At 45.5% G+C, this 27,109-nt stretch overlaps 1 protein-coding gene across 2 annotated transcripts in view; it reads left to right on the top strand.

The window, feature by feature from the left end:
- The window catches only part of STARD3 (StAR related lipid transfer domain containing 3), a 46,786-nt gene that overhangs the window by 1,217 nt on the left and 18,460 nt on the right, over positions 1–27,109 (top strand). Inside the window, exons 2-7 of one of the 2 annotated variants that reach the window (XM_053263426.1) lie at positions 15,830–16,120; positions 21,026–21,103; positions 21,419–21,496; positions 21,627–21,680; positions 22,184–22,301; positions 24,052–24,150. In XM_053263426.1, coding sequence (XP_053119401.1) covers positions 15,905–16,120; positions 21,026–21,103; positions 21,419–21,496; positions 21,627–21,680; positions 22,184–22,301; positions 24,052–24,150 — 643 coding nt within the window. In that variant the 5' untranslated portion in view covers positions 15,830–15,904. The remainder of the gene's footprint in view (positions 1–15,829; positions 16,121–21,025; positions 21,104–21,418; positions 21,497–21,626; positions 21,681–22,183; positions 22,302–24,051; positions 24,151–27,109) is intronic. The other variant, XM_053263425.1, reaches the window with a different exon arrangement.

Raw genomic sequence — 27,109 nt, 5'->3', positions numbered from 1 at the left:
GAAACAAGGCATCGGAAATGTGAATGGCACCCCGCTGTCTGCGTAGGGACCGCGGTGTCACAACACAGGAAGTGTGGAAGCACACTTCAGAGATCCACTGACCCCATTGCAGCGTGTAATCTGGAAAGCGCCCTAGTGAACTTGTGATGGAGATCAGATTTTAACTGGTGACCTCCTGACTCATAGCTCAGTCTTTAAATCAAGAAGACAGGTGCCTCTGAGGATCTGTGAATACTTTACCACATAAGCTTCCACATCAGAGGGTGCAAGCATCATGAGAACATACTTGTTTTTACATTTATATTGTGCTTTTCCTCCAAGGAGTTAAGAATTATGTTTGTCCCTGCATCAAGTTTCTGAGGTAGGTTATGCTGAGAGATAAGTAACTGGCCCAGAGTTGCCCAGTGAGTTTCATGGCTGAACAGGAATTTGAACTTGGGTCTTTATTTATCTATTATCTATCTATCTAATTTGTAGACTGTCCCTAACTCCTATCTCTGGGAGATGGGATGTTACAGCAACATAAAACAAATTAAGACAGAAATAAAAACCTGAAAACAGTTTAAAACCAGTCAAGTTAAAAAGCTTGGGTGAAAGAAATAAGTCTCTTAAGGACTTATAAAAAGTTGTGAGAGATGGGGAAGCTCTTAGTTTTTATTTATTTTAATTTTATTTATTTTACACTTCTGTCCCACTCTTCCTCCGAGAGCTCAGAGCAGTGTGCATGGTTATTTTTATTTTTATCCTCACAACAACCCTGTGAGGTAGGTTAGGCTGAGAGATACATACTGGCCCAGTGAGTTTCATGGCTGAATGGGGATTCAAACTCGGGTCTTCCCAGTCCTAGTCCAACCACTATGCTATGATGGTTCAGCAGAGAGAACATTCCAGAGTCTTGGGGTAACAACAGAGAAGGCCCGTCACTGTGTAGCCACCAAACAACCTGTTGGCAACTGCAGATGAACCTCACTGGATGATCTCAACAGGCTATAGGGCTCATGGTGAAGAAGATGTTCTCTTAAATACCCAGGGTCTAAGTTTTTAGCCCCTGGTGGTGCAGTGGTAAAACTTCTGCCCTGTAACCAGAAGGTTACAAGTTCGATCCTGACCAGGGGCTCAAGGTTGACTCAGCCTTCCATCCTTCCGAGGTTGGTAAAATGAGTACCCAGAATGTTGGGGGCAATATGCTAAAATCATTGTAAACCGCTTAGAGAGTTCCGGCTATAGAGAGGTATATAAATGTAAGTGCTATTGCTATTGCTATTTATGGGTTATAACCAGCACCTTGTCTTTTGCCCGGAAACTTAATGGTAGCCATTGTAGTTCTTTTAGTATAGGAGTAATATGATCTTTCCAAGATGACCCAGAGACCCACTTGGCTGCCGCAATCTGTAACAATTGCAGTTTCCAGACTATGTACAAAGGCAGCTCCACATCGAACACATTACACCATGCTGGCTCACAACTGGCAACACTTGAACAGGGCATCTCATGCTTTAGAAACAAATCAATTAACAAAAATTAAACTATTATCTTAATTCACATGCATTTGACAATCAAAACAGATTAACTGAAAGAGGAAGAGAAAATATATAAATCTTGAGTAGACTGAGGAAAGGGGAAATTGGTGTTCTCGTTTATGTCTTTGTTTTTTGCATGTATATCCTTCCATTCCTTTAAGGCAGTGGATTCTCAAATCTGGGTCCTCTGATGTTATGGGACTAAAACTCTCTCATCCTCTGACACAGTGACTGAAGGGCTCTGGGGACTATGGGAGTTGTAGTCCCACAACATCTGGGGCTCAAGTTTGAGAACTCCTGCTCTAAGGCGCTGAAGGCAATGTGCATGGTTTCCTCCAGTTCAGTTAACTTCACAAGTGTGTTATATAGGTTAGGCTTAGTGCTAGTGACCGACCCAAGGTCATCCAGTGAGCTTCATGGTTGAGTAGAGATTTTTTAGATTCACACAGGACTGGAATGTCCCTGGAGAGAATGGGTAACAATTGGGTTTTAACAAGTGAGAAGGAAGGAGCAGATGTAAAGGAAGTAGAAGCAAGAATGATTTTGTAATTGAAAAAAGAACCTTGGAATATAGGCCAATGTTCTTATCATCATCCATGTTGCAAATGGGGAACTCTGAGCCTGAGATAATCCCCCTTCCTGATTCATAGGTTAGTCTCTGGGCTGCTACGCTACATCATCTTGTATGGGAATGTGAGAAGGGTTAAGAGTTGCCAGGTTCAGGGATTTTGCCTACTTTCCATGAAAAGGACTTAAATGTCATGCCAGGGAGCTACAATAGCTGGAGGTTATCTTCCACAAGACTTGTCTCTGCTCTTCTCCCCCATCCTAATTTTTGAACCACTTCCCCCTTTCCACTCTCAGAATTTCTCTTTTTCTACAGGAGAGAGCCCTGAGACATGGACTAAAGGTGTCGTATTATCATTCACATTTATATATAACTTTTCAACAAAAACAGCTTCTCAAAGTGGTTTGGATAGGAAAGGGTGGTTACAGATAGGTAGAATCTAAGGAGGTGCTTACAGTTTGAAACTGTGCAGGAAAGCTAGCAATAATCTTGGACTCAAGCTCAGAAGAGGACAGGCTTGAGATTTATTTGTTTTTTCCCAACGAAAGGGGGAAATCCACAAGTGTCATCAGGTGCTGCCCCCTGGGTGTCAAGGTGAGAACATCAGAACTGTCTTACTCGGAGTTGAAAGGGGAGACAGCGTGGTGGGAGGGAGGGAGTGCAGCCTGGATATTTGGGGTAATGTTGGGAAAGGGGGTGAATGCCAATTCTTGGAGGCTGAAGAGTTGGGCTGCGGGAAGTATTCAGACTTTGACAAAGTGCTGATTGTAAGATGGCTTGATACAGGGCAGTTGAAAGGTGGGTTAGAACTGTAAAAGTAAAGAGAACAAAAACAAAGGAAGGGGATTTGCCGACTTTGGGATGCCTGATGAAGCCCTGCCATTTACTGGCCTCATGGTGCACTGAATAGCCCATGAGAGCCATATGAGAAGCATCAGTATTAAAATGGGGGTGGGGATGCCCAGGAAAATCACAAAGTAGCTAAGGGGATGAGGTGGTGGTTGTGATTGTGGTGATGCTGAGGAAGAGGATTGCAGTGGGCACTGATAAATAAAATTCGGTGGAGTTTGGGGCTGAGAATGGGGACTGTGGTACATATCCAGGCTTGTTTCCCCCCAAACCTCTCTTAAGTAAGTTTTGATGGCAAATCAAATTTAGAATGCTGTGAATTGCTGGTTGAATCTGGTCCTTAGTCCTTATTTTCTTAACGTATGCACCTGCCCTTTACCTGTTGGATTAATGAGATGTGAAAAAGTAGGTCTTAAGAGGTGGCAGGAGTTGTATTCTGTGGTTGTCTTACAGAGTCAAGGTATGCTCTCTCTCAGTACCTTCAGTTATTCCTGGCCTGAAGTGCAGCTTAAGGCTTTACATAGGTGGAAACATGCTTGTGAGGGGATGACACTGCCCCCTACACCTCTAATATGCAGAAGTAGGGAGTGTTGGTTTTATAGTCCAGTTGGGCTGATGTGTCTTTTTGCTTTTGTTTTTTAAGAGAGCTGTTCTTTATAATTGGAAATAGAAAGTAAAATAATCACAAGTTTTGGGAAATGAACTCTAGTGCTGGCTCCGGTGATTTTTAAACAAAGCAGATGAATTCCTTGTTGCCTCCTTAGCCTGTGCTGGATGATTTTGAAGGAGGAGTTTCATGGTTGCAAAAGGGGACTTAGACACCTGTACTGACTGTGTAGAGATGAGAGGAAGCTACAGGAATTTAAGTGGTCTGATTTAACTCTTCTTCTGTATGGAAGGGTGAACCACTCTATTTGAGTGAAAGGGTACTTTTCTCTTAAAGACATTAATTGCTTTTAAGCAGTGACTTGTACAAAATTCCATAATCTGGTGTAACCAGAGGGCACATTGTTTCCCTCCAGCCAAGCAAAATCTGAAATTTATCCATCCCCACAATGCAAAAGTTCATCCTCGCATGTGCATTCTGTACATTCTTCTTAAACAGACCCATGATTGAGTGGGAAAGAAAAGTAGAAGTGGTGGTACTGGAGGGCTGGTTAATGACTCAGTTCAACAAAATGTTCTGGGGAAAGTTGCAGAATCTTAAGTGGCATTCAGTTGATCATGGTGGTGGTGGTGGTGGTGGTGGTGGTGAATCATGGATAAATGGTCTCTACCCAAATTTTGGCCCTTCTTATAAAAAGCAATGTATTATTTGAGGGGGGTTGAAAAAGCATTCTCTGCTCCCTTTGATGTGTATGAAAAATAAATGTGGCAGAGCTACAAGTTAGTTGCAGTTCTGCTCACACAGGTTGAGGATAGCACTTGGGCTATGCCCAAGTAGGGTTTATGTCAAAGTAGGCTTTGCAGCCATCTTCCCACAAGTGTTCTCTATTTTTTCATCTGTCTGCAGAATGAGTTTTCTTCTGGGCGGCAGTATCAAAGCAGTGTACGCGCATATGCATTCAGAATGGGACCGTCCTGATACAACCTAAGTGGGATCTAAAATTTACTGAGAGGACATCCAAAACTGTGCTAGCACATGCACACCTTAGGGGAAACACTGCCTCCCCCCCCATTGACGATAGGTACTCATCTTTGTTTTGTGCCTCAATTGTACCACACACCAGCTAGTAGTTAACTTCCAGAACGAGAGCCAGGCAAGACTCATTGCCTTCCAGGAGGAAACATCCCAAGATTTTGAAACCTTACCTGAATCTCAGCTTCATGTGACCTGGCTGTGGGGGTACAAAGATGGCTGTAAGGCACTCTGCGCAGACTTCAAGGCACACACTTTGCTGTGGCACATATTCCAAGACTGGGAATTGCAAAGGCTCAGCTGTTCTCTAGTCTGGTTTTTCAAAGGCTGAGAGGCAAGGCTGATTAATACGAGGGAGAGAGTGTCATGAAACAGGCCTATAGTAGGGCATAGCAGCAAGCTGAATCCACTTGTTGCTCAGGCCAGTGAGCAAAGTTGGTCCAGAAACCTTTACAGGGATCTAGATCTGATTCTTGGCCTCCTGGCCTACTGATGTTCAAGAGGCTGCTTTGTTCTGTTTGGTTGTCTCATAATTCCATCCTTTGAGGGTGGAGCACAGATTTAATCCATGCCTGATGTTGCTTAGGCCACAGGCTCAGGACTTGCTGTAGACTTGGATACTCTTGGGTCAAATTGTGCCTGCCTGTCTGGACTGTGCTGGTGCTGCTGGACTCTGCCTCCCTCTTCTTCATACATGCTACAACCCCTTTCAGTTCTTATGTGAGTGTGCTTGAGATGGGGGCGGGGGAGGGATTAGTATCTGATCTGCACCTCTCTCAATTAATTTTGACTGGCTTGAAAACTTGACATCATCATCCTCAACCTTTAGTCAGTTGAAAGAAAATCCTGCAGAAAAGCTGCTTTCACAAACTGTAGAATCACTGTTGGTTCAAGCAGTAGAATCACTGTTGGTTCTTAAGTGGCTTGAAGTAATTGATTCTATAGCGTTGGCAGTTATGGTGACTATACAAGGAAGAGAGAGAAGGCTTCCCACAGGCAATTAACCAGGCGTCTGCCTAGATAGCAAGCTGAATAGTGCTCAGAGTGGTGTGGCTGCCCTTGAGGCTGACGCAATGCTCCTTGAAGCAAATGGGCCTTATCAGTCTTAACTCAAGATGCTGTAATGCTTCCCCTCTCCCTATCCTTGGGTTTATTCTTGAAGCAGCTTCTGCCTTGCACCACAGTCCTGAAGAACAGTATGCATTTCTGTAGCAATTCATGACAGCAGCTCTGTCTATCCCTCAGGCTGTCTCTTTAATGCCTTCCTATGAAGCTGGGCATTCCACTTTGGAAATTGCACTCTAAAACATCTTCAGAAAGCAGAAGGTGGCCATTTGGGACCTTCCAGTCATTAAGGAATGTGTCTTCTGCTCACCCTGGGCACCCACCCCTCCCTTCTTTCCACATCTGCACTCCTATTTCTTCATCTTTTTCATTATTTATTTCGATTTATAGCTGACATCCCAAGGACACAGAATGGGTGAAAGCAATTTTACCCCAGATACTCCCATTTCTATCCCCAAAGGACTCGCAGTGCATATCTCAAGCCTCTGCCCCACTGCCACACCACTACTGACAGTCCTAAATCCCTCCTGCTCACCTCGCCTCCCCACTCCTGCAATTCTGAAATGGACCAAAACAAATGAAATGAATTGTATGCTTTCAGTGCGCCGTGTGGATGCCTTTAAAATTCAGGGTGTGCACATCAGTTGGTGCTGTTGTATTTGGTAGAGGGCAGCTTTTCTTCTGGAATCTGAGCTCCAAATGCAGAGTTCAGCTGTTGTATGCTCGAAAGCTACCTGCAGTGTTGAAAGCTGTCTTTTGACCTCTGGGCAAGGATTAGAGGCACATCATCCTGTTCAAACAGCGTGAACTTCCTCTTACAGTGTTAAACTCTTTCTTGGAACTCCTTCACTAGCTGGAAAAATCCAGACACACCTAAAATAAAAAGGGCATTGTGAGGGGGTAAGGCATCAGTTCTAGGCCTCCAGGTATACAGGTGAAACTCGGAAAATTAGAATATCGTGCAAAAGTCCATTAATTTCAGTAATGCAAATTAAAAGGTGAAACTGATATATGAGACAGACGCATTACATGCAAAGCGAGATAAGTCAAGCCTTAATTTGTTATAATTGTGATGATCATGGCGTACAGCTCATGAAAACCCCAAATCCACAATCTCAGAAAATTAGAATATTACATGGAACAAAGAAGACAAGGGTTGAAGAAAAGAACAATATCGGACCTCTGAAAAGTATACAGTGTACTGTGCTTGATTGGCCAGCAAACTCGCCTGACCTGACCCCATAGAGAATCTATGGGGCATTGCCAAGAGAAGGATGAGAGACATGAGACCAAACAATGCAGAATTGCTGAAGGCCGCTAATGAAGCATCCTGGTCTTCCATAATACCTCATCAGTGCCACAGGCTGATAGCATCCATGCCATGCCGCATTGAGGCAGTAATTGCTGCAAAAGGGGCCCAAACCAAGTACTGAATACATATGCATGCTTATACTTTTCAGAGGTCCGATATTGTTCTATTCTTCAATCCTTGTCTTCTTGGTTCCGTGTAATATTCTAATTTTCTGAGATTGTGGATTTGGGGTTTTCATGAGCTGTATGCCATGGTCATCACAATTATAACAAATTAAGGCTTGACTTATCTCGCTTTGCATGTAATGCGTCTGTCTCATATATCAGTTTCACCTTTTAATTTGCATTACTGAAATTAATGGACTTTTGCACGATATTCTAATTTTCCGAGTTTCACCTGTATCTTGCAAACTCTGGGGTTCAGGGCTTTGTAAGGCACTTGCCTTGCTTTCATAAGCCCTGTGCCGGCATAATAGAAAGTGGGGATGCTGTGCTTAGCAAGGCATTAATAAGGCAGAGAAACTCGAAACGTGGTATGTGAGGAGAGCAGAGATGTGGGGTGGAAAATTTGCTGTGGAAAACATTCCCCATCCTTTATTTTCCCAGGGAAAGTTTTCCATTTCTAAAAATTCATTGTTCCATAAAATACATCAGTAACAGTGAATGAATATCAGCGTAAGCTTGGCCATTTCAAAGTGATTATCCCTAGGAAGTGTACATATGTGTTTAATGATTTGTAAAGGTGCAGTGGGGAAATGACTTGACTAGCAAGCCAGGGCTTGCCAGTCTGAATCCCTGCTGGTGTTTCCCAGAGTATGTAAAACGCCTGTATCGGGCAGCAGCAATATAGGAAGATGCTGAACGGCATCATCTCATACTGTGTGGGAGATGGCAATGGTAACCCCCTCCTGTATTCTACAAAAAGACAACCACAGTGTTCTGTGGGCGCCAGCGAGTCGACACTGACTCGACGGCACACTTTACCTAAACAGAGGGTAATTTGGTGAAGCTTTTAAAGAAAACGAAATATATTGGTCAAATAATATCCCGAATTGGAACATTATTTATTTAGGGTATTATCTGCATAGTAACATTTTCTGAGGGAAATTTGTATGCAAATAAGAATGGAAATGGCACGGGAATTTGTTTTCCAGAAAATTTTCCAGTTCAAAAATTTCTGTAAAACCTACCATGGGTCCTCCCCATGATGTTGAATGCTGTGGTGCCCCATGTTCTAATTATGGGGGCAGATCTCTCCGTAAATACAATGTCTCTTCAGACAAATGCTGTAAATGGATGGGCAGGGCTTTGATTGCATCATGGCAGGAGCGGCACTTCCAAGCACACTCTTGGGGATGCTCCTGTGATGCCTGAAAAGGGCTATAGGTAAGTCAGATTTCTAGTCTTTCTGCCTTATCAGTTCCTTGCTGAATTTGGAGCTAGGTTGAGTTCTTACATTTGCTCCATAATAGGAGTAGTACATTTGAGCCAGCTGCCATGACTCATGGCAATGAGCCATCCCTGTAAAATATTCCACTCTGGTGTGCCTTAAAATTTCCGAGATTCATTAAAGGTGGTCCAGTCATTACGCTCTGGTTTGGAACTTCAGTACGTCTGGTGAGGAAGTGGGAGAGGAAAGAAAGATGAAAAATGGCTTTGGGAGTCCGAGTGTAAAGAGGTTACACTTCTGGAGCTTCAGATAGAGGATAAGTGTTGTGGGGGATGTGGCAGGGAAAGACGGTTTTGTTAACAGCCACACATTTTATTGTATCGGCACCCTTTTTCAACATTCTTAACTTTAAACTGAGGTGAAACATTTTCCTGCTAAAACTACATTAGCCAGAAACTTTACATTGTATAGTTCACACATGCAGTGGCAACAGCACATGCCCTACATTAGGACATCTTTGGTCTTGTGCTTGCTCAGATTTGTGTGGCAGGGAGAGGGTGTCCTGTGAAACACACACACACACACACACACACACACACACACACACACACACCCCTATACGCCACATTTTCGATTCCTGTGCTTCTGATGCTACAGCCAGAACAGGACAAATCCCTGGTGTCAGGGAGCTTCTGTTCTAAGTACTTCTAAAGTGGGTAAAGAGAAGCCCATTTACCATCCCCCTCCCACAGTGTCCATTCCAAAGTCCAGTAATTTTGTCAAGTGTCCATTTGCCTGGCTCCAGTCCCAAATGTTAGGACTGGCTCTTAGATATAAAGAAAAAGTGTCAAGGCCTGAGCTACAACCATTGTGGCAGTAGCATTAGATTTGCTTGTGAGAGGTTCTTGTTAACACACACCTTTCTCTGTGTGAATACAAGAATGTTCAAACTCTGGCCATTGGTGTGGAGGGGATCTGGCAGTTATGTCACATATGAATCTACCCTTAATATGTCTGGGCCTCTTCTACTCCCACTTCCTTCTGAGTGTGCATTGACATGAGAGAGAAAGAATATTCTAGTTAACAAAGATGCACTCGTTTTTTTCATGCCACCAGATGAAAGCTTCTCTCTCTCTCTCTCTTTGGGCAAGGGTCTGTTTGCACCGAACAGTTCCCAATCTCTGTTCTTGTCTACCTGGTTATGTGTGGTGTTGGCAGCACTTAACAGGGAAATGCTTTTCGCCAGCTCTGATGTGCGTGCTTCCTTCCCAGAATTTGCAGTGCATGCTTAGAAGTGCTCTCTAGTATGCAATTTGGTACATTTGTTTCATGTCGATTCTGAAACATATCCAGGGGAACATGTAGGGACATCTCTACAATCAAGCATGGGAAGATGTCTAAGGGTAGTTACTCTGAGGAATGCCAGTGTTTTACAGCAATGTGCCCTGGCTGAAATTATTTGAGTCGTTTTCTGGTCATTGTGTATGAAAACAAATGACTATGTAAGTCATCTCTAGGCACCAGCCACACAGTGAGCCACAATTTATTGCACTTCTGCAACTATGGGGAACAAGAGGTATGGGAAAATTCACTTCACTTTGTGACCAGTGCCTACAAAAAGTTAGAACTCCCAGGTGCGAAGTTCTTCAGCAGTGGCCACACAGTAAATCACTGTTCTTCATGGTAAGATTTGGGGACCAGTGGCAGCTGCCAACAGCCCTGCCATTGTTTGTTGGGCTGCATGAAGCTTCAACCAAAGCTCAACACTCTGCACAGTCCCCCAGGTGCTGTGGGAGCGACCATTCGCACTGTGCAGTGCTGCATTTTGCCCAATGTTGGGGGGCTCCTTTAAGGGAAATGAAGCCCTCTTGAGCCCCTGCACCATCTTGGAAGGTGTGCACAGAGTGCTGGGAAGTGTAGCCCTTCCCAGGCCTTTCCTCCCAGAGCTCTTAAGAAGGGGGCCCCATCTCTCTTAAGGGGGCCTCCCAGCCAGCATTCCCTCTAACAGGGATTCCCAGATGTTTTTCTCTACAATTCCCAGCTGCAATGGCCTTTGGCTGGGGATTCTGGGAGTTGCACTCAGCAACATCTGGGAATTCCTGTTAGAGGGAACACTGTTCCCAGCACTGAGAAGAAACACCCACCCACACCCAAATGGGCTGGCGAAGGACATGCTTGCTAGCTGGACAGACCAACACCCATGCCTGATGCCAGCAACACCCCCTGCATGGGTGTGCTGATGCAGGCAGAAGGGGCGTGGCCATTGCAGGGCAGCATGCCCAGTGGTGAGGTGACAGGACGGAGCCCACCCTCACATCCTGTCCTAGGGCTGCCGCCAGCCTTAGGAACATTGGAAGCTGCCATATTCTGAGTCAGACCATTGGTACATCTAGCTCAGTATTGTATACACAGACTGGCAGCGTCTTCTCCAAGGTAGCAGGCAGGAGTCTCTCTCTTGGAGATGTCAGGGAGGGGACCTGGAACCTTCTGCATGCAAGCATACAGATGCTCTTCCAAGAGCGGCCCCATCCCCTATGGGGAATATCTTTCAGTGCTCACACATGTAGTCTCCCATTCAAATGCACACCAGGGTGGACCCTGCTTAGCAAAGGAGGCAATTCATGCTTGCTACCATAAGACCAGCTCTCTTCCCTCACTCCTCCTTCGTACACCTCTGGTCGAATACTTGAAATACTAGCAATCTGTGTTCAGAGAACTTGTTCATATGGAGAAACATTGAGTTTTGTGAGCCCCCAACTACCGTCTAAAGAGGTACGTTCCCAACACACATGATCATCCCAGTGAAAATTAAGCCAACAGTAAAGGGGGGTGATTGGTAATTGCAGGTGCCAGTATCCCAGTTTTAAGCACTTACGGTCGCCAGGCATTTGGAAACTTGTCCTATTTGTGTGCTGGTTCTTTGGTTGAGGTGGTGGTTTTGATTTGACAGGCAGTTTTTATTCTCCACCTCACCTTAAGTGACATGGCAGGAAAATGCCTGACTAACAAGCAGAAGGTTGCCGGTTTGAATCCCCGCTGGTTGAAACACCTATATCGGGCAGCAGCAATAAAGGAAGATGCTGAAAGGCATCATCTCATACTGCATGGGAGGAGGCAATGGTAAACCCCTCCTGTATTCTACCAAATAAAACCACAAGTTTCTGTGGGCGCCAGGAGTCGAAATAGACTTGACGGCACACTTTGCCTTTACCTCTGATTCTCCAGTGCTGAAACAAATACGAACCACTTGTGGCTTATTTGGCTACAAAAATAGTTTACCTTACCAGTTTTAGTAACAGGGAGATATGTCAGGCTTCCTCTCTTGCTGTATTTAAATAACAGCTGACGATGTTCTCTTTTCATCAGACCTCTTATTAGATCAGTGAAACGATGATGTATTTTATGCTCCTACTTGTTCTATTGTATTTGTATGCTTGATATTGCGTAGTGATGAGCTTACGTTTTATATGGAAAAGCCGGATGGAAATTAAAATAAAGAAAATATTCAGTGTCCTCTCATCTTTCTGTATGGCCGCTGTTTGTTCAGACAAATCTGCATCCCGACTTTGTTCTGAGTGGTTTGTGCATCTTGTGGAGAGGGTGCTAGTGAGTAAGTAAGTAAGCCCTGTGACAGCTCTTTAAGTGGTGTTCAGACTTGTGCACAGAGCAAGGAGCTGGGGAGAGGCACTGAGATGTATTATTCAGGATTCACAGATGGTTGAACTCCTTCAGTATGAAACACTTTGGCCTCTCGTTTCCTGTTGGAAGGAAAGCCTCCATCCTTACTGGGTTGTGTGAAGTGACATTTTCCCCTTTCAAATGAAGCTGAGCCATTTGAAAGTCACATTTGCACGGGGCTGTTCCACATGTTACTTGGAACCACTTCCAGTATGGTGTACACCTGCCTAGAATCCTCTCCACAGTGTGAGAGCAACCATCCCTATTCAGCCCAGGAAAGCATCTCTCCATTGGCATTGCTGGAATCTCCCTTGTGTGTGTCCTCCGCTTATAAGCCCCTTTAGGACAGAGAACCTTTTCTTATTCCCTTTGCTATGTAAGCTTTTTGTTGAGAAGCAGTATATAAATAATGTGTAAATATTGGTGTTTCCCTGTGAAATACAGTAGTCCCTCGCCAATTGTGAGGCTTCCGTTCCTGGCAACCCTCGAATTTGGAGAATTTGTTGTAGGTGAGACATAGACTTTAATGGGCAACGGGGTTAGGGGAATTGCAAGAGGGAGAATGGCCCAAAATACAAAAAAGTAAGAGGATTCCCCCGAACCCCCCAAAACCCACCCCTGACCCCCAGAAATGACCACCTGACTCTCAGAATGACCCTGTGACCCTGGAAATTGGCCCCGCAAACCACTCAAAATTAAAAAAAATGGCGCCAAACCACAAATACTCGGGTTGTGGTTGGTGAGGATGGTGACAGTTTTCCAATCACAGATACTCAAATCTGTGATTGGCAAACCCATGATAGGCAAGGGACAACTGTATTCAGAAAGAGAGCTTATTGCAGGCAAAATACAAATGTCCTGGAGAAGTATCCCCCCCAACACACACACCAGTTTAATATGTAACGTGAAATGTTCTTTGGGCACCTCACTTTTCACAGGTCTGGAATTGCCACTGGAGCCTAGCCATGGGGAAGCAGCAAGGAAGAAAGATCTTTTTGGTGCTGGGTAGCCTAGAAACTCTGTGGCTTGAGTCACTGGAAGGGCAGGCAACTGGCCTTGCTCAGAGCTGCTGGAAATAGCAGAGGGCTTGGCCCTCTGTGTGCCTAGAAACCTGCTGCTGGAGCACAGCGATTGCCACCACTTCTTCCAGCCCTGCTGCCTTTGGGCAGGAAGTTGGATTAGATGACCTTTGATTCCTTCCAAGTCTGTGAACCACCATCTGATAGAACAGTTGCCGCTCGTGCAGGGAGGAGGTGCAATTCCCTTAACCCCCATCTGGGCTTCCAGTAACGGAAACTGGGAGAAGAGTCGCCCAGCATGTTCATGTTTGCTTTGGCTTCAACCCAAAGTGCCTGTGGCACAGAGGGGAATTGGGACATGTTGGAGAGGTAAGTTTTCTGGCTGTTGTATATATAGGTGCTTCAAGCTCTTGACGGAGGCTTTAGTGTCATCCTCTTCTTTTAAGTGGGGGCGGGAGGGCAGGAAAGGAGTGGCAGAGGGGTTGCATTTCCACCTTGCTGGGGGCAGTCAAAGTAGCAGGTAGGGGAGGAGCCTGTTCTGTTTTGCTTCAGAACTTTTTGCCTGGATTCTCCTCTTTCCCTCCCCCCCACCCCCCGTCATGACACACAGAGCGAACGAGATGTGTGCACTGCAGGAACTTTACAGCAAGGGCTAACCTGAGCGCTGATGTGGGGACAGCTAGCTTCTAATGCAATATATACATTTATCAAAGTATGCAGTCTCATTTGGGGAATCAACAGAATACGTGTCTAATTGTAACACTAGTAAATCAAATCATTAACATGGGGAATTTGAAAAGACTAAATTCACCTGCATGAGAATAAACACAGAAAAGTAATGCATTCAGCAATAACCATTGAAATGAATTGGGTAAAGATAGAGATTTGGGAGGCACGGCTCCTAGAGAATCTCCTCATTGTTACACTAGCTGCTAGTGACAACGCTATGTGGGGGTGGTTCCTGAGACAAAAGGGGAATTGATAGACACAGGGAACCACAAATCAGAGAAACTGGCTGGTTAGAAAAGGAGAGGATAGGCAAAACACATCAATGTCGTGCAGCTGCCTTTGGCGGTAGACTAGGTGACTTAAATTGGCAGCGACTGCATGTGGTTCGAACAGAAAGGGGAGGTTAGGTTTTGAGAGAAGACAAATGCAAGAGGACAACTCTTCTGAGTTAGTCACTATAATTTAGGTTGTTAGCAGAGGAGGTCAGAATGGATTGTTGTTGTTTTTTAAAGAGAACTTAGTTTCTCCAACTTTGTGTAGTTAGAGAAACTTCTTCGTAAATATGGATCTCCAGTTAGCTCCGTTTATCACAAGACAGTACCTGTATGGGTTTCACACATTAGCTGTATGGGTTTCACTTCCCATGGAGTCAAAGACTGATATGTTGACTTGGTTTCCCTCTGACCACCAGTGCATTAGAGAAACACTAATCAGAGAGTCTCCAGAGGCTCTGCTTTTACTAGTAAATGATAGAAAAGCAATGGAAAGAGAGGGAAAGAACCCAGCATGGGAGAGGGGTACAGATGTCCTAAAGCAGGCACTTGTGGGATGGGGCTATATCTACCTGTCTTGCAGCTTGCCTGAACTGGAGTGATGAGACTGAAGATTCATGTGGCAGCTAGGTTGGTTATGAGAGATTGAGGTGCCCAAAATAGTGGTTTCGGCTCAGAGATTCTCAGGCTTGGGACTCTCTAGGATTCCTCCACAGAGAGCACTCTCTATCTGGGCTTTTCAGTTGATTGGATTGTTTGCGTAATGAGACTCAGGGCAGCCTCAGTCCCTAGGAACAGTGATGTGGAGGGAAATCAGTGTGGTTGTAGGTGAAGCTGCACAAAAAGCTGGTCCGTTGTGGTAGTGTTCAGAGTACTCGTTCTAAGTGGACGGTTTTATACCCTGAAGACTGAGTGTTTTTGACAGATGGGTTGAGCACCTTCTACAGTGAGAAAGCTTCACTGAGTAGCAAATAAGGGCAGCAAGGAAGCCTTGCAACTAAGCTTATTGTTTGGGGAGATTTAGATAGACTGAATCACCTAAGGGTAGAGCTTGTAAACCGCCCAGAGACAAAAGTTTGGGGCGGTGTACAAATTTGATAGATAGATAAATAAATATTATGGTGTGAGACTCACTCTTCAAGGCTGATCTAATCATGAGGTTCTAGTCCTCAAGTCTAATCAGTAATAGGAAATTGTTTTAAGCTTGAGAGAGAAGATTGCTCTGCTGAGTAATGTCTTTATGTGTGATTACCTTTGATTTCCTGGGGAAGGCCTCAAAGTATATGCACAGCAGACTTCTTTGCAGTACTAGGGTCTTCTCAAGTCATCCAATTTCCTCAGAGATTTGCTCAGCCCTCTTGTTCTTGGTATCCAGCATGGGAGAAGGGCACTCATGTCAGGCCTTCTCTCCCATTCCATTGCAAAATGGTCTTGTTCTGTTTGGTCTCTGGTAATGCCAATCTGGACCTGGAAAAATCTGGAAGACCCATAAACATATGGGTTGGAACTGGAAAAGGGGGCTACTCCTAAAACACACTCTCTCCCCCTCCCCCACCACTTCAGGATCATAAACTTCCACCTGAACACACAGGCGCCAGGGAGTCGATGTGGGGTTCAAACCACCACTTAGCCGTGAAACTAAGTCGACTGACTCTGGGTCAGTTGCCACCTTTCAGCCTAACCGACCTCACAGGGTTGTTGAGATAAAATGGAATGCCTCCCCATTGCCCCGAGTTCCAGATGCCATTAAGCAACCAAAAGATCTCACCTCCATGTTCTTCTTCCCCAGCAGATGAGCCATTGATGAAGTCACGGGTGACACTTCCACATACGAGTGTCCAAAATTCCACCCTTCCGTCCAAGGATGAGCAAGCCATGGAGCTTGCAGAACAGTGACTTGGAGCAGAGCCTTCCTGCCATTGCTTCCTCACTTTCCCATAGCCCGGGTTTCTCCCCATACCACTATTTCTCTCCAGAGAGGAGGAGGACCATTTCAGATGTGCGGCGGACCTTCTGCCTCTTTGTGACCTTCGACCTCCTTTTCATCTCACTCCTGTGGATAATAGAACTAAATGTGAATGTGAGTTTGGGAGAGCTGGCTACTAGTGGTAGGGTTTTCCATTTCTCCCAAGCAGCTGAGGATTCTAGCAATGGTTGCCTCCAGTGTTCATAGAGCTATAGCAGTGAGTTAGGTGTGGTTCAGAGCCCAGAAATGCCCCCAAAGTATCCAGGAAGCACAACGCCAAGAGCAGAGGTGCCCAGACTAAAACCAGGGCACCCATATCTGATCTGGCTGGTTCATCCTCTGCAAAGATTTGCTTACATCAGAAGTGGTCCGGAAGCTGCTCTCTTGGCCTCAGTTGCATGAGCCACACATAGAAAATAGGAAGCCATATACTTAGTCAGACCATTGGTCTCTCTAACTCAGTATTGTCTTCACAGACTGGCAGCGGCTTCTCCAAGGTTGCAGGCAGGAATCTCTCTCAGCCGCATCTTGGAGAAGCCAGGAGGGAACTTGAAACCTTCTGCTCTTCCCAGAAGGGCTCCATCCCCTGAGGGGAATATCTTACAGTGCTCACACTTCTAGTCTCCCATTCATATGCAACCAGGGCGGACCCTGCTTAGCTAGGGGGACAAGTCATGCTTGCTACCACCAGACCAGCTCTCCTCTCCTTATGAGACTAGCCCCACTGCTGATCTGGCCGCTTCAGCCACCCACAGAGAGGCGTTCAAGGCCACTAGAGATGATTGTGCAGCCCACTGGTTGCCAGTCATTGTCTTACATGATTAGAACAGGCAAGGAAGTCATTGCTCCTTATTTGACTTGGGGTTCTTTGTGTGACTGTCAGCTCACTTCAGCCTCCAGCATGTAAACCAGTTGGAGGCAGAACAGAGTCAAGGAGGAGTTAGTTACAGGTGAGACAGTGATGACACTGAAAACAAACCTGAGATCAGCAATGACTCAGAACTGTTTTGCTCAGCAGGCAGGAAGGGAGGATAAACCCACACAGACCAAGACCAGTATGTGCCACAGGCTGGTGTCAGGCGAGGCAGTGACTCAGGCAAATGACCCATCCTGCACACTGCAGGGACACGTGCCAGTCTAACCTTAGAGGGAGAATTCCTCTCTGACCTCAAACATAACAATCGATCAGTTCCCGTAAGTACTATTATTACTTCTAAGAATATTTATATACTGCTTTTCAACAAAGTTCTCAAAGCAGTATAGAAAAAATGAGATGCTTCCCTGTCCCATAAGCTCTCACCATCTAAAGAGAAACTTAAGATATACACCAGCAGCAATAACTGGAGAGATGCTATGTTGGATTTGAATAAGTACAGTTGTGCTCCCTCTCCTAAATATCAGAGAATATAAGGTGCCTCTTTGCTCAGTTAGCAGAGGAATTAGGAAAATTTGCCCACTGAAAGAGTGATGCTGTACCAGCATAATGCAGCCCGGATCCTGTCTGCTCCCAGCTGCAAAGTCACCAGCAAAGTGATATAATTTTAAGCTACAAAAAGCATAGCAACACTGATTGTAACTTCCACAGCATCCATGGCAACACCGCCAACACTCACCAATCATGATGGCACGATGTGCCATGCCTACAGTGCCCACACAAGAGCCATGCACAGAAGGACTGAGCCACGCATGCTGACGGTGGGATATATTTATATGCTATTTTTCAGCCAAGACTGGCTCCCAAAGCGGCTTACAATTAAAACCCATTGAAATATGAAATATAAGTGAATGGTGGGGAGAGGAGGAATGAAGTTTGCATCTCACTAGTCCAGCTCCATGTACATTCTTAAGGTTTTGAGTACTTGCCTAGCCAATTCCTGCTGCACATTTAGATGAAGCTGATTGCTTGAATCTTAAATGAGCAAATAAAACTATTGTCTCTGTTCTGATAACTGTAGAGAGAAAGACAGCTCTGTTGTTTCTGCTTGATGAGAGAAACTTCCCCTGAATACCGCATCATCTGTAGTATTCAGGCATCTGGTAGAACATTAGCAAGCTGATGTTGTCATTTGGAGGTGCTGCCAAATAGTGTCCCTGCCCCTGTGACCCCCTCACCCCTCTTAGCAGTGCAAAAACAAACCAGGCAGCACCTTGCTCAGGAGGAAGGACATGAACCCTTCTTGCACAGAACCTGTGGGTTCTCCATGTATGCTTCCTCCCAAGTAGAACCATACCTCAGAAAGGACATTAGAACTAGAGAATGTGTAGGAAAGGGCAACCAAGATGATCAGGGGCCTAAAACACATTCCTTACGAGGTAAGGCTACAACAGCTGGGGCTTTTAGTTTAGGAAAAAATGACGTGAGGGGAGACATGATAGAGGTCTTTGAAATCATGCATGGTGTGGGGAAAGTGGATAGAGGTTTTTCTCTGCCTCTTATAACACTAGAACCAGGGGTCATCCCATGAAATAGATTGCCAACAAATGTAGGACTGACAAAAGGAAGTACTTTTTCACACAACGCATAATCAACTTGTGGAATTCTCTGCCACAGGATGTGATGACTGCCAGCAGCCTGGATGGCTTTAAGAGGGGTTTAGATAAATTCATGGAGGATAGGTCTATCAATGGCTACCAGTCTGGTGACTGCAGGCCACCTCCAGCCTTAGAGCCACACTACCTCTCAATACTAGTTGCAGGGGAGCAACAGCAGGAGAGAGGGCATGCCCTCAGCTCTTGCCTGTGGGCTTCTCAGAGGCATCTGATGGGCCACTGTCTGTAAGAGGATGCTGGACTAGATGGGCCTTTGGCCTGATCCAGCGGGGCTATTCTTACATTCTTATGTAACTCTGAATACCAGTTGATATTCAGGGCCTGTTGGAATGCTTCTTGTGACATTGGTTCAACTCAATCCAGCAGATGCAAATATGGTACCCTCTGTAGTGCAAACCACTCTAGGGCAGCCAGAAGCACAACTGATGGTCCCAGCAGATTGGGGTTAAAATCTCTTTATACACAAATGCACACAAGCTGTAAACAAACATTCAAGGACACATTGGGAAGGGAGGACATACCCCACTGGCTTCTTGGATTACTTGCATAAGAAGAGTCCTGTTGGGTCATATGAAAGATTCATCTAGTATCTTGTTTTCCCAGAGTGGCCAGCCAGATGCAGGCGAGGCATGTCCTTCCCATCAGCTGGTGTTCAGAGTTCTACTTGGGAGGAAGCATACACGGAGAACCCACCAGCTCTGCACAAGAAGGGTCCATGTCCTGCTGGAGAGCCAGGGCCCACATGAAAGGAATGCACTCTTTGCAGGGGAGAGGGAAGGGAGCCACCAGAACACCACCAGCACATCTTCACAGGAACCCACCCATGACTTACCTGCAGCTCAGTGGGGGGAAGTGTTAAGAGTGTCTGACCAGGGATGGTGGTTAAAGTCTCACTCTAGAGACATGTTGGATTAAGTCAAAGCCTAGACTGCTTGGCCTTAAAGGTCTCAACGCAGAGACTGGGCAGCTCTCTGTTGGGGTTGCTCTAGTTCTTGATTTCCTGCATTGAGTAGAAGGCTGGACAAGACAGGCTACAAGGCTCCCGCCAACACTGGTTCTCCCGGATGCCTGGCCAACAGCAGTTATATCAAAGGGCGGTGGTGGAGGAGGAGGAGATGAACAGTGCTAGTAACTAGACCTCCCACTCCCCAGAGCAACCTTCTAGTCATACAGCCATAGGAGAAAGATGTGTCAATGGCTGTGGTCCACAGCTGTTGGCTGGCCTTGGTTGCCAAGCCAAAAACTGGCAATGTGTCTGGCACTTGTCTGGGTGCCTCCACCAAGCCAAGGAAACCCATGTCTCCCTTTTCCACAGGAAAGGAAAGTGTAGAGTTTGCCATCCTGACCGCTCTTCAGCTGAGGCACTCTGGTCCCCTTAGCTAAGCTGGGGCTAAGGAAGCTCCCCTTCTACCTCTGCAAGAAAGGAGGTGTGGCCCTTGCCCATTGCTTAGCTGAGATGCTCCAAGCACTGCGGTTGAGCAGCAGAAGCCACACACCCCGGCACCCTTTCCAGCTCCCTGGTGGGAAAGGGTGCTGGGGGCTTCTTTGGTTGGCCCTGCTCCTAAGTGTCTTTGTGGCCAAAACCCCAAGCACCTTTTCTGGATTCAGAGCTGGGGGGAAATGCTGGGGGGCTTCCTGAATCAGCTTTGGACTGGCAAGCTGTGCCTTGGCAATATGGTGGCCAGACAGCCCCAGACTTCCTTCCTGTGCTGGAACTGGGGAGTGGCAGGGATCACTGCATGCTTTTCAGAGGGCAGCCCTCCACCACCACCACCACCACCACCACCTGCCAGGGCTAGCAGGGAGGGCAGTGAACGGGGGCCTTTGTATCTTCCAAGGACCCAAACCACAACTCCAGTCTTAGATACCAGGACTGTAAGTGTGTATCTTTGGAACATCACAGCTCTAACACATATGGGGTTCCATCTTCAAACCTGAGCATTGTCTGTCACAAAACTGGCAGTGCGTGCACACATGCACCCCTCTCTGAGACAGTGCAGGGCCATAGCCAAGCAGAGGGAGTAGTACATGGGCCAAGAGCATCATTTAGCGAACTTCCTGACTCTCATGTGCCTCAAAATACCATTCATTTCACCCACCCTCCCTCATTTACTCATGCTTGCCTCATGTTGGTTTATTATCCCAGCAGACCTGGTTATCTGTCTCTTACCCTCCACATCATACAAGCCCAAGTGTGATTTCACACACTAGCAGCAACCAAGTGGGATTCTGAGCTGTTAAGAGCTTTCCCTCTTACCCTTGCTGGAGGTCAAATAGCCAGAGGGTAGAGAAGATGCAGGCCATTGATCCTGGTGGGATGGTGGGGAGCAGAAGGGAGAATGCCCAGGAAGTGAAGAAGACTTTTTCCTGATCTCAGCAGCTTCCTACTTGAGGCACCACATTAAGCCACAAGATAGCCTTTGTTGACTTCTCAAACACCTGATGTCTGTTAATTTTGCTTATCCGCAGACCAGCAAAAGTATCCAAGAAAATCTGAAAGCAGAAGTTATTGACTACAGTTTTAAGTCATCCTTTTTTGACATATTTGTAAGTATTCTGATGATCTGTAACTTGCTAGAGGAGCCAAGGGGGACCATTTATTGACCATGAGCATACAACTGCTGAAGGGAGGCATAAAGTCAGTATAAGAGTCCTATTAGGTCTGTTCAAGTGGTTGCCAAAGTATGCAAGCCTGCATTTCACAAAATACTTCATCAGGTTCTACCCAATGAAGAGTCCTGCAAAGCCCAACGGTTTGCATATTCTTTTGCCAATTTAAGCTGATTAATAAAAAGAAATGTCCTTTTTTGTATTCTCAAGGATTTCATTGCTGCCTGTATGTTTCTTCTTTTTTTATATAAGCTCTTGGCTTTCTTCCGATTCTCACTACTGCTTCTGGGATATGCTATTCTAAGGCTCCGCCACTGGTGGATTATAGCGGTAAGAGACTTTTCTTGTGCTTGTTGCTCTTAAAGTAGTGCATTGAGTTATAGCTGCTAGAGAAACGACTGACTTTTAAAATGGATTTCTCTTTCATTTCCTTCCTCTCTCTTCTGTCCCCCACCCCCAGGTCAGCACACTGGTTAGCACTGCCTTCCTGATAGTGAAAGTTATCCTCTCAGATGTAAGTTGCTTATAACAGATGTCCACTCTCCTGTCATGTGGGGAGTTGACTCTCACAAACGTGAGGCAAGTTGCAGTCTGTAAAAAGAAAAACTCAAGTTTTTAAAACTGCAACATTAAAACTCCACTGTTGCTGTGTTTTGTTTTGTTTTTAAGGTATTTATGCCCTGATCCTCCAGAACACTACTGCTCTGGGCGGCTCGCAACATAATAAAAAATACAATATAAAATAAGACTAATAGCGAAACAAATTTAAGTTAAACAAGTTAAAAGATGAAACTAAAACCACATTGAAAATGACAGGTTTTTTTAAAAATTCAAATTAAAGGTTATTTTAAAAGCTAAGAGCTGAGAACTATAAATTGATTGGGGGGGGTGTACACATGTGTACACGTGTACAAAAGGATGGTTACAACTATGTAGTGAGGGCAGCTACTCCATATGACGTCATCTCCAATATTTGCTTTGAAGCACCTTTTCTCCTTCTTCTTCCCCCTCTAACAGCTCTTGAACAAAGGGGCTTTTGGCTACCTTCTGCCCATTGTCTCCTTTGTCCTTGCCTGGCTGGAAACATGGTTCCTGGATTTTAAAGTCCTACCTCAAGAGGCTGAGGAAGAAAAATGTGAGTCTCTGTGCCTGGGAATGGAAGTCCAAATCTAAAGTTTTATGTCTCCCCTCTCCTTGATTTGGCATTGGCAGCCCTGCTTGTGTGATGTGTTGGGAGGAGATCCTGAAAGCAAACTACCTCCAAAGGGTTCAAGGTAGTGGTTTGCTGTATTTACAAGGACTGTCTTGGGGGTCTATATTCTGGTGCCTCATGGTTACGAAGGTAAAGGTAAAGTGTGCCATCACGTCGATTTCGACTCCTGGCACCCACAGAGCCCTGTGGTTGTCTTTGGTAGAATACAGGAGGGGTTTACCATTGCCTTCTCCTGCACAGTATGAAATGATGCCTTTCAGCATCTTCCTATATCGCTGCTGCCTGATCTAGGTGTTTCCCATAGTCTGGGAAACATACCAGCAGGGATGCAAACTGGCAACCTTCTGCTTGTTAGTCAAGCATTTCCCCTCTGCGCCACACGCTTTTTTTCCTATATGGAGAAAGAACTTTTTTCCTATATGGAGAAAGAAAGAATATTCAGAAAATCCCTTTCCCCCCCCCCCTCCCTTTGGCAGTCGGAGGAAAGGTTTTTAAGATGACAAATATAAAGGAGCACTTTAATACTACTGTTGTATTAGGAGCATGATCCGGATTGCTTGGAGGAGAAAAGCACTCTATTGCATTAGGTGCTTCATTGCCTTGCAGATATGATAAGCAAAGAGGCCATCAGTCTCTGTGAAGATAAGATGTCTGGAGCTGAAAGGTTTAGAAAAGCAGCTTGGCCAGCCTGTATACAGGGGAGAGATAAGCTTGCCTTCCTGTGCAGAGGTGTCTGTGTACATGAAGATGCAAAGGGCTGCCTCATGTGCATTGTCCATATTCAGGATGCATTGAGTGCATATGCACCCCTTGGTTGGTTGTGTATAATTTCTGTGTCTCAAATTTTCAATAACTTGAAATACCCAATGGGTTGGTAGGGGAGATAGTTCTAAGCATTCTTCTGTGAGCATGAAGGCTAGAAATTTGCTTTTAGGTACTCTGAAGACTGTAGAATCCTGTGGCTGGAATGGGCAAGGTCATTCTAGTCCATGGTTGACGCATTTCATGTTCTCCCCTATATCCCCCACAATCGCCAGTGATGCACCAAAGATGTCAGATTGTACCTCAGTTGTCAGATGCAGCATTTGCACAGCAGTTTTGACAGATGTGCAGAAACCACACCACTCTGTGTCAGACCAAAGGGTCCATTTCTAGACCCAGGGTCTCGAATTCCCAGTCCCTGGAATATCAGGCAGAAGTCTTCCCATGAGCTTTTTCATTAAGGACCCACTAACTGGAGTTGCTGAGAGTGGAATGCCTCCTGCACTAAAAGTGTGTATTTTCTCCACTGAGCTATGTTCCTCCACTCCCTGCCAAGATACCTTGGCTCAAGCCAATAAGGAGGCCAGCCCAGTCCTGTACACCAGCCCTGGTGTACTTGGCTCAAAATATCTGGGGCCTTTTCCCCCAGTGGCTTGCACTGTTGCTATAGCTCCATGGAACTTTTCAGCTTGAGCTGTTTATGCAACTAGATTTCCTCTTTGGTTTTGGAGCTGCTATTTCCAGCTTATTCCAGGAATTAGAATTTCTGAGAGGGTTGCCTTTTCTCTCCAAGCATATGTTTTTGCCCCTCATTGAACAAACATCCTCAAGATATGTGGGGTCTCGCAGTTTGAACCAGGGATGTGACCCAGTGATGAATGAGCGTAACTCCTCTTTCTTTCCTTTTCAGGGTTCTTGGCGGCTCAGGCTGCAGTGGCCCGTGGACCCCAACTTTATCCTGGGCCTTTTTCAGATGGCCAGTTCTACTCCCCTCCAGAATCTGCTGCAGGTGACTGATGTTCATTCCTCTTGAGGGTTTGCTAGCAAACGTCTGTGTGGAGTGCTTGAGAGTCAGCTGCCAGAATCATGGGGGGTGGGGGAGCATAAAAACTTGGTTCTACCAAATTCATTTGCTTCTACCAAATTCATGGACTACCCACAGGTAGTCCATGAATATGAGCAGAGTAGCATCAGAGCTGCGTGATATTGCAGTTCCTCTTCTGTGAACTAGCAAAATCTCAAGACCGAAGAGTTCATGTGAGCATGGCTGAGCTCTTTAACTTCCCTCTTAAATAATAATAATGATGATGATGATGATGATGAGGGAGCAGGCATAAAATATAACTTCCTCAAAACCTGTCTCTGAAATGGTCAAGTGATTATTGCTGGAGTAGGGTCTGCTGCATCAGAGGGAGAGAGAGAGAGAGACTGCTTCAGTATACTTGTGCTAAATGAAATGAATAAAATCAAGTTCCCTGTGTTCCCATCCACACAAAGAGGCTCCCTGTTGTGTCCCTTCATGAGTCAGTGTTTCAGTGGTGTTCTCCCTCAGCAGAGGTGGATTGGGAGGAGGAAATTCTTCTGTCCATGTCCACATTGAGCAAGATTTAAGTCATTTGATCAGTCCTGAGGCCAATGCACAACAGAATTAGCCACCATCCAGTGAGGCTGCCTGTTGCATCGCTGCTCGGATTGATGCTCTGGGCTTACCTCCTTCCCAATCAGGACACACACTGGAAGCTTGCAGAAACACAGGACAATGGACTCCTAAGAATGGGGAATTCTTCCTATGCCATGCTCTGAAAGTAAATGGTTCAGGTTTAATAATTGTTTGTTTGTTTGATTTTTATACCACCCTTCCAAAATGGTTCAGGGCGGTTTACACTTAAAATAATGAAGTGTGTTTCTAGTTTAAATTCAGAAAAGGTGTCCCTTGGTTATGAGAAGTTTGAGAAACAGTGGGGTTCTTTCTCTCTCAAATGCCAAATGGAGAATGACTTGGATGTCCTTCCATGACTTCATGAACATGTTTCTCTTTTGAGGGTCCACATTTGTATGCATAAATAACAAAAAGAGACACAACGATGAAATAAGGCGTGTCTTCCAGAACTGTAGCTATTGGTTTGTTCATATGAAGCAAACACAGTTCTTAGATCGAAGGTGGATGTGATAGGCTTGCACTGTGGCAAGAGACAAGCATAAGAAGACGAACTGTCCTCAAACCAATAAATGGAGCAAATGCCTAAAATTCCCTGTTTTTATCTTAACATGGTTATGAACATAAGCACAGCCCTGATGGAGCAGGTCCAAGGCCTCTCTAGTCCAGCATCCTGTTTCACACAGCGGCCCACCTGATGCCTCTGGGAAGCCCACAGGCAAGAGGTCAGGGCATGCCCTCTCTCCTGCTGTTGCTCCCCTGCAACTGGTATTTAGCGGCATCTTGCCTCTGAGGCTGGAGGTGGCCAGTAGCCAACAGACTAGTGGCCATTGATAGGCTGCTCCTCCATGAATTTGTCTAAGCCCTTTTTAAAGCCATCCAGGCTGTGGCTATCTATCTACTCTCTCTACACCATGCATAATTTTGTAGACCTCTATCATGGCTCCCTTCAGTTGTCTTTTTTTCTAAACTAAAAAAACCCAGGTGTTGTAGACTTACTTCGTAAGGAAAGTGCTCTAGGCCGCTGATCATCTTGGTTGCCCTCTTTTGCACCTTCTCCAGTTTTATAATGTCCTTTTTGAGGTATGGTGACCTCTGTACACAGTACTCCGAATGTGGCCACCCCATAAATTTGTATAAGAGCGTTATGATATTAGCAGTTTTATTTTCAGTCCCCTTCCTAATGATTCTAAGCATGGAATTGGCCTTTTTCACAGCTGCCACACATTGTGTTGACACTTTCAACGAGCGGTCTACCACAACCCCCAGATCTCTCTCCTGGTCAGTCACCGACAGCTCATATCCCATCAGTGTATATGTGAGGTTGGGATTTTTTGCCCCAGTGTGCATCACCCACAGATTTTCTGTGGAGGTGTGGCAAATTGGTGTGTGGAAATTTCCTTTCCTGGCTCAGGTCAGTTAATGAATAAACTGGCTGAACCGGTTTTAACCAGCTCTTAGCAGCCTTCTCAGTCAATAAGCTCAGAGATGACTCTCTATCAGTCATGAGTCATTTCTGCAGCATGCTCAGAGAAGCTGCCTACGAATGATTAAAAATCCTTAACTTTCAAAACCCAGAAAGCTAAGAAAAAGATTCTGGTAAACCCAATAGTTCTGATAGGTTACTGCTGCCACCAGACCTCTCCTACAGGCTACTCTAAACAGGCATTGGATCAAAGATCCCTGTTCATCTTTTCCTCCTTGCTAACAAGCAAGTGTATAAACCCAATTGTTCTCCCAGGCATCTGCCTGCACATGGAGTTAATTGTTAATTTGGCCAAGCTCTCATTGAGACGTGTTTTGCGCCAGAGAAATCCCCCTTATGGCCCCCCTTTCTCCCTTGGAGGCTTGTAAATAGTAAGAACAGGGGGGAAGACTTTTTATTAAAATTACTACAGACTATTTCTGTCTGAGGCTTTTAGCTTTTTAGATACACTTAAAAGTACTTTGTTGGTTGCAAGAATACTTTAAAAGCACCCAGATGATTCTGGAGCGGCACTCTTTGAAATCTTAGTTACTGAGTTGCAAAGAACAGATATTTAGGGCAATGCAAAGCACACACACAAAGAAATATAAATCCCTGACATGAAGTCTGACTAAACACTCGTTCCCTATGCTAAATTCCCGAAGCCAAAACCCTGGCTTCCTGACCTTGAACTCACCAAACTTCTGATGAGAATCAAGCCTCCTGCAATCCTGTCTTACAAGGATCTACAGTCATCCTGCTGCAGCAAACCCCATTCCTGCATATCCTCCTCCATGCTCCCAGCACAGACTTTCTTTCTTTTCCCCAGAATTCCCCCTGCAGTTC

This window comes from Hemicordylus capensis, chromosome 6 (genome assembly GCF_027244095.1).
Source record: "Hemicordylus capensis ecotype Gifberg chromosome 6, rHemCap1.1.pri, whole genome shotgun sequence".
Classification (NCBI taxonomy): Eukaryota; Metazoa; Chordata; class Lepidosauria; order Squamata; family Cordylidae; genus Hemicordylus; species Hemicordylus capensis.
The sequence above is the reverse complement of the archived record's forward strand: the minus strand, read 5'-3'. Positions and strand labels throughout refer to the sequence as shown.